This window comes from Fundulus heteroclitus, chromosome 13, assembly GCF_011125445.2.
Source record: "Fundulus heteroclitus isolate FHET01 chromosome 13, MU-UCD_Fhet_4.1, whole genome shotgun sequence".
Lineage (NCBI taxonomy): Eukaryota > Metazoa > Chordata > Actinopteri > Cyprinodontiformes > Fundulidae > Fundulus > Fundulus heteroclitus.
This window is the reverse complement of record NC_046373.1, coordinates 26,657,497-26,672,535: the sequence shown is the minus strand read 5'-3', so window position 1 is coordinate 26,672,535 and position 15,039 is coordinate 26,657,497. Positions and strand designations below refer to the sequence as shown.

At 40.5% G+C, this 15,039-nt stretch overlaps 3 gene segments (V, D, J or C); 1 reads left to right on the top strand and 2 right to left on the bottom strand.

Annotated features, from left to right (window-relative positions):
• Positions 1 to 205: 205 nt before the first annotated feature.
• Positions 206 to 11,608, bottom strand: LOC118565475. The segment is given in 3 exon segments: positions 206 to 351; positions 11,121 to 11,291; positions 11,434 to 11,608. Coding segments are annotated over 3 exon segments (369 nt in total).
• On the top strand, positions 6,098 to 6,563 carry LOC118565308. The segment is given in 1 exon segment: positions 6,098 to 6,563. A coding segment is annotated over 1 exon segment (255 nt).
• Positions 11,609 to 12,788: 1,180 nt separating the features above from the next.
• LOC118565299 lies at positions 12,789 to 13,270 on the bottom strand. The segment is given in 2 exon segments: positions 12,789 to 13,111; positions 13,219 to 13,270. Coding segments are annotated over 2 exon segments (375 nt in total).
• Positions 13,271 to 15,039: the final 1,769 nt, after the last annotated feature.

The window sequence follows — 15,039 nt, the reverse complement described above, 5'->3', positions numbered from 1 at the left end:
GTTTCAAAATTTAGTTAAAATATTTTGAGTTTAGAAGTTTAAACAGCATTGTTTTATACTTCTCTAAGAAAAGCTCTGAAGTCAATTTTACCAGATTAAAATCAGAAGGTGTGTTTTAGTTTGTTCACTGAACAGAATCAATCTCTGCAGCTGCAGTTCAGTTTCTGTTCAGCATGACTGAGGGAGGTTTTTGTACGACTGTTTTTCACTGTGTGAACACCCACTGGCTGCTAATATAGTGAGCACTCTGACAGTAATAAACTGCAGCATCTTCAGCCTGAACTCCACTGATGGTCAGAGTGAAGTCAGAGTTTGATCCACTGCCTGTAAAACGACTTGGAGTCCCTGATGCTCGAGTACTGGCCCAATAAATGAGCAGTTTAGGAGGTTGTCCATCTTTCTGTTGGTACCAGGCTAAAAAGTGGCCGTTGGAATTAACATAAACATTCTGACTGGTCCTACAGGTGATCCTGGCAGATCCTCCCAGATCAGCTGTCACTGCTGCAGGCTGAGTCACTGTGACCTGACCTCTGGACTCTGAGGACACAGAGACAAAAACATAAAGCAGCTTGATGGTTTTGTGGGCTTCATTTCAGAGGGACAGATGTTGATAGAGGAGAGGAGTTTCATCCTCTGGACTTTACCTGTGAAGCAGCAGCAGAGGAGAGTCCAGATGAGGACGCAGATCAAAGTCATGTTTTTGATGAGGAGGATTTCTGTGTCTTCTGTTGTCATGAAGGACAGCTGTCAGTCCTCCAGTGTTCAACTCTCAGGACTATAAACTCTCCCAGAGCACTGGAGCATGGTGCTGCTGATGCAAAGTGCCTCTCTATGGAAATGCTCTGTAGTGAATCCTGTAGGAACTGGGATCTTTAAGTTGCAGTTGCTCTTTCAGTCAGAAATTTAGTTTTTTGTGGTAATGTTACTTTACTTTTCTATAAATTCAATTTGCAGATACATTATATAATTTCAAGAGCATATACCACAACAAAGTTTACATTTGTTTTAATTTTGTTTTGCAGTTATAGATTTGACTTACCATTTGATTTACCAAGTCAAATCAAAATCATATGTATGTAATACCTTTTCTTAGTGGTACATAAATATCCACTGACTTAGCCCCGGCAAAGTCTTTCTACACCTTTGATTTTAAAGAAAAGCAATTTGACCACAAGCTAAACAAAGCTACCAAGAATTAATGAGCAATTATACCCCATAAAAATCAGCTCTGAGATACAATGTAAACTGCACATACTGTATATGAAACTGCAAAACATTTCACACCAGTGCTATTCCACCGTGCACCAATATTCAATTCAATTAAATTTTATTTATATAGTGCCAATTCATGAAACATGTCATTTCAAGGCACTTTACAAAGTCAAGTTCAATCAGTTTATACAGATTGGGTCAGATTATACAGATTGGTAAAAAAACAATTCCTATAAAAGGGAACCAGTTGATTGCATCAAAGTCTTGACAAGCAGCATTCACTCCTGAAGAAGCGCAGAGCTACAGGGAGAGTCGTCTGCATTTTCCATGGCTTTGCAGCAATCCCTCATACTGAGCAAGCGTGAAGCGACAGTGGAAAGAAAAACTCCCCATTAACGTAAAGGAAAAACCTCCAGCAGAACCGGGCTCAGCATGAATAGCGGGTGATATGTCTTCCCTGGATGATGTCACAGCTAACAGAACCTCAGACCAGATATACCTACTATGAAGAAAAAAAGAGAGAGAACAAAAAGTTAAAGGTATACTATGCAACCGGGGTTGATTTTCCAGCGAGGCTCCCCCCAGAGGGTGAAAGTAAAAGTGCACTGTCGTAAAGATGCTCAGCTGTTCTCCTGGTTTCTCTGTCAAGCCAGGCGCAGTTGTTTTGAGTTTAGTAGACAGGCGAACGCAACGAATCACCATCCTGCTGTTCAAGCAGAGCTACGAGGGAGCGCCCTCCCCTCCTCTCCGTCCCCGCCAGTGGAGTGAGGGGAGCGGGCGTCCCCGAAGCGACCTCCGCCTGGCCCGGGACCCGCTGAGCCCGGACGTCGGCTCGCGGGGGGGTTGGGGAGGGCGAGGGTCCTGGTCCGCGCGACGCGCTGGCCGTCTGTTTCCGTATGCCGCGCAGCCGCCGGGGTGTCTCGTCTTTCCTCTCTCACCTCCGTTCCCCCCGACGCCCGGTGCCTCCCGAGCCGCGTCCGAGCGTCGCGCGGTACAGTTTGAGAACACAGATCAGCACACAGATGAGCGGTGAACTTTTAAACCCTGCGGTTCCGTCGCACAGTTTGAGATGTATATAAGTACCACGACTGAAAAACTCGTACAGTGTATGCCCGGCTTTAACACAGTGAAAGTATGAACATGCACACAGAGAGAGAGAAACCATTCCAATGTTACTTACAATCGCATCAGCAGAAACGCGAGGTCCGCGTCAGCCTTGCAGCCTTCTTTCTCTTTTAGCTCTCGCCATTCGGAAAAAGCTTTCCCGTGTAAGACTCCTCTCTTTCCACAGCCCTTTTCCTCTTTCTTGTCTGCTCCTACATGGGCTTTCGCTGTTTTATCGTTGGTTCCGCCATGATAACTGCACAGATATCGCCACTGCGCTAGCACCAAGCATGCGTTTCACTGGGGGCGTGTAGCAGTTCTCGCCGTAAAGCAAGACCGACTCTCGCGATCTTGCACGAGATTCTGAGCCTGTGGGCGCGGGCCGAGGGCTCCTGCAATTGCAAGTGCGGTATTTCCCCCACAGACCACCAGGGCGGCCAAGAAAACCTTTGTTCAACCTGAAATGACTCATTTAATCATCCAAAACGGTATGGAACACATTAATTAACTGAAAAATGTTGCATAGTGTGCCTTTAAAAGCTGAAATGACGACAAGCAATGCAAAACTGGGGAACAGTAGAACTCAGCAGAGTGAGAGAAATAGGCCCTGATGTCCTCCAGTAGCCTAAGTCTATAGCAGCATAATTATAGAGATAGCTCAGGGTAACATGAGCCACTCTAACTATAAGCTTTGTCAAAAAGGAAAGTTTTAAGATTAGTCTTAAAAGTAGACGGGGTGTCTGCCTCACGGACCAAAACTGGGAGTTGGTTCCACAGGAGAGGAGCCTGATAGCTAAAGGATCTGCCTCCCATTCTACTTTTAGAGACTCTAGGAACCACCAGCAGACCTGCAGTCTGAGAGCGAAGTGCTCTGTTAGGAACATACGGGGTAATCAGAGCTCTGATATATGATGGAGCTTGATTATCAAGGGCTTTATACATGAGAAGGAGAATTTTAAATTCTATTCTTGATTTAACAGGAAGCCAATGAAGGGAAGCTAAAATTGGAGAAATATGATCCCTGGCCTCTTGCTGCAGCATTTTGGATCAGCTGAAGACTTTGAACTGCATTTTGTGGACTTCCTGATAGTAAAGAATTACAATAGTCCAGCCTTGAAGTAACAAATGCATGGACTAGTTTTTCAGCATCACCCCTGGACAGAATGTTTCTAATTTTGGCAATATTCCTGAGGTGAAAAAAGGAAACTCTGGAAACCTGTTTAATATGGGATTTAAATGACATGTCTTGGTCAAAGATAACACTGAGATTTTTTACTTTATTACCAGAGGCCAAGTTAATGCCACCCAGATTAAGTAATTGGTTAAGAAGTTTATTTTTTGAGGACTCTGGCCCAAAGATTACAACTTCTGTCTTGTCAGAATTTAAGTGCAGGAAATTTAAAGTCATCCAGCTTTTGATGTCATCAAGACATGCCTGTAGTTGAAGTAATTGATTGGATTCATCAGGATTTATGGACAAATAGAACTAAGTGTCATCAGCATAACAGTGAAAATTAATCCCATGCTGTCTGATAATTTTGTCAATCGGAAGCATATATATAGTAAAGAGAATCGGTCCAAGGACTGAACCCTGTGGCACTCCACAAGTGACCCTAGAGTTTGAAGAAGATTTATTATTAACATGAACAAATTGGAATCTGTCCGACAGATAAGATTTAAACCAGCCTAATGCTTTCACCTTAATCCCTGCAGTATGCTCAATTCGTTGTAGGAGAATATTGTAATATAAATGAGTTAATCATGCTTGCAGATGCTCTGTGTGCCCTGATGAAGGTTCACTTACCTCAGGATGCCAAAAGCCTGCAACCACACCAATGGATGACTGTCCACCTACTTTCTGATCATCCCTAATTATATCACCATGTAGGAGAACTCCATTTAAAGTCTCTACTCTCAGTCATAGTGTTGTCTTTCTTCTTCTCCTCCTCTTCTTTCTCTTCTTTTTTGCTGACCAACAGTAGGCCAATTTCCACCAGCATCAATAGCGGTCGTTGTTCACCATGTCTTCAATCAAAGCGGTATGGAGATCATGTTATTGTCTTACATGGTAAATTTGGCAAAGGTTTTACCACGGATGCCCTTCCTGATGCACCATTTATCCAGGCTTGTGACCAAACCCTGAATAGAACACAGGACACTGTGCCCCTGTGAGGCTGCATTGCATTGAATAGTAGTTTACCAAAGGGATTTATTAAGTTATTAATCTAAACTCTTTTCCCTAGAGTAATAACTGCTTATTTATAACTTTCTTTGAAGAAATAAAGTTATTTATAATTCTATGCGCTGTAAATGAAAGTATGAATAATAATAATAATAATAATTCATAATAATTCAAATTCTGACTAGTTTACATCTAGATTTAAAATAACTTAATAACACTCAGGCAGCAGATTTTATTTATGAAGTCTGTTTTTGTGAAAGTGAGTGAGCCGTGTCTCTACAGTCAGAGGTTTTTGTACGGTGGCTCAATGAGTTTGTATCACTGTGGTACACGTTTGGTGGAGGAACCAGACTGGAGGTTGGAAGTAAGTCAAATTTAAGGCTATTCTTTTACAGACAGCATTCTTGTTTTGTCAATATTCTTTTTCAAATAAAACCTGTAAAAACTATGTATATTTTCTGTTTCAAACAAACAGAATATTTAGAAAAATAAATAAGTCATTTTGTGAATGAAAATCTGAAATCTGAATTTGTAGATATTAGGAGCTGCTTTAGGGTGGAACATAGACAGATTTAATAGGTGTTTTATCTAAATTGTAGGTTTAGTTTAGTCTAAAGTCAGAGAGCCGTGTCTCTCTACAGTCAGAGGTTTTTGTACGGCCGCTCAATGAGTTTGTATCACTGTGGTGGACTTTTGGTGGAGGAACCAGACTGGAGGTTGGAAGTAAGTCACAGTAAATGCTTGTATTCAGTAATAATTGTCTCTTTAGAGTATCTCACTTTGATAAAATAATTGGATAATTTTGGTGGATATTCTGAGGGTGACGGTTTAGTTTACTCTGAAAATGTATGAAAACTGTGTCTTTCTGCAGTCAAAGGTTTCTGTACAGCAGCTCGATCAGTTTGTATGTCTGTGGAGGACTTTGGGTCGTGGAATCAGCCTCTATGAATGTTTAGATATTTTTTAGTTATAGTTCTGTGTCCTGTTGAAAGTAGAATTTATATCTTTATTTTTATTATTTTCTTAGAATGTGTTTTAAATAAGACCATAAAGCAGGGGTTAAAGTGTAAAGCAATACTGGAAGTAAAATATCAAAAATTTGAAGAGTAATTGTCATCACAATAAGGATCAGTCATCCAAGAACGTACATTTTGTTTCTGAGATATTTAAAGCATAATCTCAAAGTATTGATGATAGACATGAGAAAACTTCTGATATTGATCAGAGCTTCTGAACAAATTAAATGTATTTGAAATGTTACTATGATATATAGAACTGTATATAAACTTTTATTCCCGTTTGTGAAAGAAAATGACAACCAGTGTTATTTTGAATGTCAGGTAAAAACGTAATATATTTCTTCTACATTTCAGTACTGATATATTTTAGTTCAAACTGTATTCTCAGTCTTCCTGAGCTGATATGCATGAACAATTTTGAAAGGGAAGTGAAACAGAGCATGAGCTGAGTGGCTGTTAGAGCAGAAAGACATCTGTCAGAAACTTCTTTATGGAGAAAATCAACTCTAACAGGACAAGAGTTGAAATGACTGTTGTTAGATTCTAGTTCCTGTCCTCTAACCTGATTGGTGTCTCCTAGGTGATGCCCGTCCCACCCTGACAGTGCTGCCCCCCTCTAGTGAGGAGCTGCAGCAGGGGAAGGCCACCCTCATGTGTCTGGCCAACAAGGGCTTCCCCTCAGACTGGAGTCTGTCCTGGACGCTGGACGGCAGCAGCAGCTTCACCTGGGAAGAAAACAAGAGCCGAGTGGTGCTGCAGAAGGACGGCCTCTACAGCTGGAGCAGCACCCTGAGGCTCCCTGCAGACCAGTGGAGGAAGGTGGGCTCTGTGACCTGTGAGGCCTCCAAGGGCTCCCAGCCTGCAGTCACACAGACGCTGACCAGAGACCAGTGTTCCCAGTCCTGAGCTCATTCACTGGGAGTTTGCTGGTCTTTTTCTGCTACTGCTCTGTTTTTGCTCTTCAATCGTTTCTCTCATTTTATCTTTCATAAGTGTTCATCTGTTCATGTACAACTTGATGACTGAAATAAAACTGACAAAAAAAATAATTGTTGTTTTACTTTATCACTTAAATGTATTTTTCGCTTTACTAGAACTGTTGCGCTGGACATTTTCAAATGAGGCATTTAAACAGCTTAGAATATCCTTTTGGCTCTATTTTAGACAAAGTTTGATGATTTCTGGGTCAAAATTAACACAGTCAAATTATATCCTGCAGAGATATTAAGGTATTGCAAATAATTAATTAGGATCAATACTTTAAATCAGCTGCGACAGTGCATAAATATTGTATATTTTTATGGGACTTGATTAAATATTGTAATATATGTGGATTTTTACAAAACCTTCTCCGGCTGGACTGCATAACGGAGCTCACAGTTAAAACACAAGGAGGCGGACTATGTCTCTACATAAATGAAGGCTGATGTACATATCTCAAAACAATCATGCAGCCCTCACCCAGAGACATTACTCATTAGCTATAAACCCTTTTATTCACCGCAAGAGTTTTACTGTTTTTTGCTGGTCGCTGTTTACATTCCACCTCAGGCCAGTGTTGATGAGGTGTTACACCTGGCCAACCAAATAACTAACGTGGAAAAAAAAAAAAAAACTCCAGATTCCCTGATCATTGTTCCTTTTGACTTTAACATAGCAACATAGCATACTGGACCACTGCTACACTACATTAAAAGATGCCTACCGCTCTGTCCCCTGTGCAACTTTAGGATTCTCAGACCAATGTCTGATTCAGCTGATCATCACATGCAAACAGAGACTGATATTTGCTAACTTCTTCTCCTTTGGACACAAGTGTACCCACAGAACATATTTCTGACTTGTAAGTATTGTAGTTTGAAGTGGTGACTTCTATTTAAAAGACTCTGGTTTCCAAAGGGTGTTCTAGGTCCTCCTCCTTTTATTGATAACGTCTTTTGACCAACTGTGTTGATTTGCATTATGGTTTCTCCGGAAACTGTCATGATTTCGGCTCTGTTGCCTGGTCTAATCTCTCATGTCACACACCTGTCTAGCTCCGCCCATTCCTCATCACTTCAGATCTGTTTCACCTGCTCTCACTAATATATAACCAGCTCTAAGACCAGGCAACAGTGCCAGTTTATTTTGAGCATTTTGTGAGACTTATTCCAGCATTTGTTCTGTTTACCTGATCCCGACCTGATTGCCTCTCGACCTCTGATTCCTGCCTTCTGCCTGACCTGATTATCTGCTTGATCTCTGCCCACTGTGTACCGACCGGATTAGTTTTCCAGACTACCGAGCTTGCCTGCCCTCGTTCATTCTGTCTGCTGGTCTGTGTATCGAACCTGGAACTGTGACTCGGCTCCGTCCTGGATTGTCCTTCAGCACCTCTCTGGCTCTCTGATCTCCTGGCTCCTACCTTCGACCACGTCCCCGACTTCGTCTTTGGCTTCGCTCTACGGCTCATCCTGCTCATGGTTCTGATCTCCTGCCTGTCCTCAGTCTTCCAATACATCTGCCTCTGGGACTCTATGAGCGGCAACCGCCGCACCGGATTGGCGTCCCGCCAGCTGGGGTCTACCTCTGCTTCTGGATCAGAACTGGACATTAAGACCAGGTTAGTGACCGACACGTTTGTGTGCAATCACTATCAGAGAAGCGTGGTCACTAACCTGTTGTCTCCTCCTGCAGAAGCTCCCGCTGCAGACGCTGAGGCCTCCCGCTTCGTGTCTGATCTTAATAAACTGTTTAACCCTCACTGTTTGTTTGCCTCGAATACTGGGTCCACCTGTTCTGAGCCTAACAGAAACAATGTTATTCACCATAGTTTTCATACGTTTTGTTCAGGCCATTTAGCCCAGATATCATTCTGACTCATGCAGGTTGTAGCACGCTCATTTCCATTGTGGGAACTCCTTCTACTGTCATGAATCAGAGCAGAGGACCCAGAATTCAACTAGACCAGCAGAGGTTCGGTAAAATAATATTTATTAACAAAATCCAAAAACGGCAGAGAAACAAACAGTCCAGTTGGGCAGACAAGGCAGGAACAGACAGGAACAGGATGGCTAAGAACACTGGAGAAAAGGAGTCAAAATCCAAAAGCAAACCAATAAACAGAAACTTGCAGGAGGAGACTCACCCATACTCAAACAGACGACCTGGCACTGATGTCTGGTCTCAACAGTTTATATGGAGGTGGAAGCAGGTGAAACCGGTGAGAAGTGATTGCAGCAGGGGTGGAGTTAGGCAGGTGTGCAGAATAAGTAATTAGACCAGACATCAGTGCTGAGGCTAAAAACAATAACAGATCAGACAAATATAAATAGCTGACAAGACAAGTGGACAGAAACAAACTACACACACACGATCTAATAAACAAAACAACCCTGAAGTACAAACCTAAAACAGAAAATAAAGCTAAGACTAAAACTGATGACAAAACAGGATAAACTAACAGTAAACAAGAACCTAGACAAGACAAAACTCAAAGCAACCACAGAACCTAAGGAAGGAGGGCAAAATACCTTAAACATAAACCAGAACGTGACATCTACATATGATAAAGCATTAGGTCATGACATTTAGCTGTATATATCATCAACTGTGTCCAAAACAGTTCATAAAGGGAACTGTTCTTAAAGAACAGAGGTAATAAAAGTGAAAACATGGTACAGGGCAGTTCAGACATAGGGGGAAAACATTAAGAGTTACCTTTACAAAGACGCCAAGCTTTTGCCTCTGCTCCAAAGGGTTCGAGAACAGAATCTAATTGAATCTGTGTATATGTAGGTGTTTTTGGCATTTTGAGGGTGACAGTTAACCTGTTATAAAGAACGTGAATAGATAGAATTACAGCATAATTACAGAATACCTGTTATTTTAGACCTGCAATGACAGGCCTGCTTTGACTTTAATGACGGACGTATTTTTGAGACTGCAGCCACTGACCTGGACGAACCAACTGACACCATGACATTTTCGTGATGACATGTATGTGCAGACTAAAACCTTCAGCACATAAAGCTGAAGATTTATAAAACCCGGTACACAGCAAAACTTAGGCAGCTTCGTCAGACCAAATAGGAGAACTTCAGAAATGGGAACGGAGTCCTCAAAACCTAAACCAGGCCAGAAACACACTGACCAAAGAGATCAAAGCAGCAAAAAGGTTCTTCACTGAAACGTTGGTGACATCAGCCAGTAACCCTGCATCATGAAGAGGCCTTGATAAACCTACAATAGGAGACCATCCCTCCAACCTACTGGCACCCAATGACTGAATGACTGTCAGATGTCAGATATGGTTTCTATTGCAGGTTTGGTGGTTTTTTTTCGGGGAGGGTGGGGGGGGGGGAATTCAGTGCAGCTGTGGATCAGTTCCTCTGCAGCGCTTAGGTTTTTGTGCAATATTGTATCCAGTGTTGGGCACGTTACTTTGAAAAAGTAATTAGTTATAGTTACTAGTTACTTCTCACAAAAAGACTGCTATACTAACTGAGTTACTCCACTATAAAAGTAACTACTTACCAGTAAAAGTAACTATGGCGTTACTTTTTCGTTTCTCTCCCCCATACTGTACTAAACATTTGTTTTATTAGAAAGTAAAATTATCGATCGAGATTTTAGCGCCCTCTGGTGTACACATCATAAACTAGCGAAGACCTTGTCGTTATAGCCACCGCATTGTTTATTTTTTTTTACAAAAACCAAACAGGGAATAGAACAAAGAACACACATAAAGCCAAGGCATACCTTATTAAAATGCATGTATTAAGCACAAAATACATACATATGCAAATCAAATAATTATAAAAAACCCAAAGAATATTCTAAATCAAATACTTTTCTATACGCCTATACCTCTATATGTGTTTATAGCTGGGTTTTTTTTATGTACTTTAAGAAATGGTTTATATATTTTTATTTCCCTAACCACGACTGGAAACATTTTTGCCATAAAAATAAATAAGTAAACAATGTATTTTTATGTATTTCTGTTGTTTCATTTTTAGAATATGCAATATTGCCGCAAATACAAAGATATACAAAAACAAACCCCCGCCTCGAAAAAATACAAAAGAATAAAAAAGTACGAAAAATGAAATATTGCCTACCGGAAGTTATTCTGTTCGCGCACGTGCAAATGAGCTGATGGAACGGATCGTGCTACCGGTATGGATCGGGTAGTGACAAGCACTAAACACCCGCCACTGTGAATGTGGAAACACCCACCTACCCAATTTCTCTGATTGGCTAAAGATGTAATCTTACTATACATCAGCCAATAATTGCTGAGCGGTTATCTCATCCTCCCTTCTCTCATGACAACATGCGCACGAGTCCTATCATGAAGTGAACAAAAAAAGTTCATTGTGCGATTTGAGTAACGTGCAGTAACGGGGTGTCAGTCAAAGTAATTAGTTAGTTTACTCGTTACTGAAAAACGTAATGGTAGTGCCGTTTATTTCAATGCCGTTATTCCCATCACTGATTGTATCACTGTGTGAACGGTTAGGTCTCATCATGTTGACAGTAACTGCATCTTCAGCCTGAACTCTGCCGATGGTCAGAGTGAAATCCATTTCCGCTGAAACGGTCAGACACTCCAGACCCACGTGATCCAGCACTATAAATCAGGAGTTTAGGAGCTTCTCCAGGTTTCTGAAGGTACCAGTGCAAATCATCATCAACAGCAGCACTGGCTTTACATGTGATGGAGACAGTCTGTCCTGGAACAACAGACTGAGATGCTGGAGTCTGAGTCAGCGTGATTTCTGCTGAGGAACCTAAAAACATGAGACCGAGAGAATTATTAAGATTAGTCCACATTTAAAAAAAACAGCATCCACATGTAGAAGGATGGTCCCTTTCCTTCTTTTTCATTTAACCTGTTTACACCCTGAAACATTTTTAAACAGAAAGTCTGACCGTGAACCAGGAGTCCCAGGGTGGTCAGCAGTAGAGTCAGTGACATCATCATTGTGCTGCTGGTGTGTCAGTGGCTCTGAAAGGCCTGGACAGCCACTGATCAACACTGACCTCTTAACAGCTGGGAGCAGAGAGGCAGGACACATATGCAAACACACAGAGTCAGTCACATGGAGCTCAGCTCTACAGCTCATAACGCCTCCTTCTCTCTGCTGAAACATCTGTCATGTATTTATTAATCTGCATCTCCTGCTACATGTCAGGATATTTCCTCCAAACCGCTGAGAGAGCAGCACTACAGTTAAACTCAGAGTTTATGACCTTTAGCTCCCTTCTATCAGATTCAAGTCAGGACTCACATACACAGGGTCTATTTAATGTTATTTATTAATGATCACATATTTATCTTAATCTGTGTCAAATCTAGTTTGTTTTGGGATGAACTTCTGATCCTCTGTGAAAACCAGGTTAAAATCTATTTGCACTTTTGTTCCATCTTACTGTATTTTAATGTTTAAACTTAACCTGTGGCAGATGAATAATATAGATTTAAAACCATTTATTTCTTAATACAGGAATAACAGAATGTCATGTTCTCATGTGTTTCCATTCATTCAGCTTCACCAGTCATCAGTTGTGTTTCTATTCAGTCTGAATGAGTTAGTTCATTGATTGTTTTCCACTGTGTGAACACAACTTGGCTGTTGAAAGTGTCGCTCTGACAGAATCTTCAGCCTGAACTTTATTGATGGTCAGAGTGAAGTCAGAGTTTGATCTACTGCCTATGAAACCATTTAGAGTCCCTGAAACTCTGCTGTTGGCCAAATAATTAACAGCTAGATAATTTAATTCACTTTCTATTCTATTCAAGCTGTTGCCCAACATCTGGCTCATATACAGTTTTTATTTTTATTTTATTTGTGTTGAAGCTATATCATGTTGTGAGATAAATTGGGGCCAAAATAATTGTTTCAATAAACAAACTCCAACCAGAACCTTAAGATTTGTGTTCAGCCAAGAGAGATAAATCTTTGTTAGGTTGTTAACAATGTTTTCTTCCATACGGACCTAAATGTTGACATTTAATTTAAACCTTTGTTCTAATTTTATCTTCCACAAAAAAGTTTTTAAAAATATTCAAACCTATAAGTTAAATTCAAAGCTTCCTGCAAAACCAGCAGTAAATTCGAATGTAAACTATTTATGTGAATATATTTGTGAATATAAAATATCTCCATTAAATGATTGTTACTGTGTGTGTGTCTGTGTTTAGTGAGCTGTGTCAGAGTCTGCTGTGACATTCAGCTGCAGTTTCTGTTCAGGCTGACTGAGGGAGGTTTTTGTACGACTGTTTTTCACTGTGTGAACACATACTGGCTGCTGATCACATGAAAACTCTGACAGTAATAAACTGCAGCATCTTCAGCCTGAACTCCACTGATGGTCAGAGTGAAGTCAGAGTTTGATCCACTGCCTGTAAAACGACTTGGAGTCCCTGAGTCTCGAGAGCTGGCATAATAAATGAGCCGCTTAGGAGTTTGTCCATCTTTCTGTTGATACCAGGCTAAACGGTTAGAGCTATAAACATTCTGACTGGTCCTACAGGTGATCCTGGCAGATCCTCCCAGATCAGCTCTTACTGCTGCAGGCTGAGTCACTGTGACCTGACCTCTGGACTCTGAGGACACAGAGACAAAAACATAAAGCAGCTTGATGGTTTTGTGGGCTTCATTTTAGAGGGACAGATGTTGATAGAGGAGAGGAGTTTGATCCTCTGGACTTTACCTGTGAAGCAGCAGCAGAGGAGAGTCCAGATGAGGACGCAGATCAAAGTCATGTTTTTGATGAGGAGGATTTCTGTGTCTTCTGTTGTCATGAAGGACAGCTGTCAGTCCTCCAGTGTTCAACTCTCAGGACTATAAACTCTCCCAGAGCACTGGAGCATGGTGCTGCTGATGCAAAGTGCCTCTCTATGGAAATGCTCTGTAGTGATTCCTGCAGGGACTTTGGAACAATATGAATTTATGAATATGAGGTTTTACAGAATAAAACACAAAAAACAATACCCAGATATTTATTTATTTCTCTTTAGTCTTTCTAATGGATTAAGATCATTGTAGAAATTTTAAATGTTACCATAACATTGACAGGTGAGTAACACAAAGGAAAATGTCATTTTTTTCCATCGAAATCACAGCCAAAAGTTTTGGTTACTTTGCACTTTCTTCAACATCTTTTCTGTACTTTATTAATACAACTCAATTTGAACCAAAAATAAAACAAAATGTGTTTTTTTAAATATCTCGCCCTTCAAAATTTGGTTAGTTAATGAAATAATTTCTGATAGTTAGATTGATTTATTTTGTCAAAACCTGGATGAAAGAGGACTAAGTTAGTATAAATGAGTCAACTCCCTCCAATTATTCAAATTTTCACATTCCCATAACTAATAGGAGGAGTAGCAACTATCTTTCAGTCTGATTTATTAATTAGTCCCAGGCCAAATAATAACTACAATTCTTTTCAACATTTAACCCTTAGTTTCCCTCATCCAAACTGCAAAGCAATAAAACCTCTTCTATTTGTTTGTAGTATCGTCCACCAGGCCCTTACTCTCAGGTTTTAGATCAGTTCTCAGACCTCTTATATGATTTAGTGATAAACACTGACAAGGTTCTTATAGTGGGGAATTTCAACATTCAGTGTGATAACCATAATGTAGCCTTTAAAACTATGCTAGATTAAAATGATTTTGCTCATAATTTGCAGAAATCGATGCATTCCTGAATTCATACTTTGGTCCTTGTGCTGACATATGGCATGGATTACAAGGAGATAACAGTATTTCCTCACAACCCTGTCCAATCTGACCATTTTTAATAATCTTTGAGTTCAATATAACTGAGCTCTCCACCCCCAAACAAGGGCTTCATTATAGTAGAACTTTATCAGTTAATGCTGTATCAAATTTTAAAGAGTCTGCCCCCCTTTTAATATCCTCAGTATCACAGAAATACTCAGCAGAGGGCCGCCTGTTTTCCATGAACTGCCTTGAACACAGCATTAAACCTGGCCTGTTCTCCCCGACTTTACTGACTTCCTCTGCCTTCCAGAAGCTTTTGTTGCAGAGCAGGTGAGTAGGTCACAGAGATAACTCCCTCTTTCCACACCAATGTTTTTTCTTCCCTACACAAATTGATGCCTTTGTTGATGGTGTCACTTAATAGTTAAGTTTTGCATTAGACAAAATATATATATATATAAAAAAGGTTTTTATTCACAGGAATCTGGCTCCCTGGTTTAATCCAGATCTGTGTTATTTGAGAGACAATGTTAGGAAATTGGAGAAAAAATGGCACACTACACATCTAGAGGAATCCTACATAATCTGGAAAAACATGTCATGGTGTTCTCTTTTAATGAGCTCAGTTTCTATAAAGGGTTTCTGTTCATTGCATATGGTTTTGACTTTTGAAATAATCTTAAAAATAAGTATCAACCTAAATGTTAAAATCCCATTTTTTTTTTACTTTGTTCAAATCAAATAATAGGACAAGAAAGGCTAGCTTACGTTTAAGCAGCTTAAAGTCTAACTCTTAGACTGAA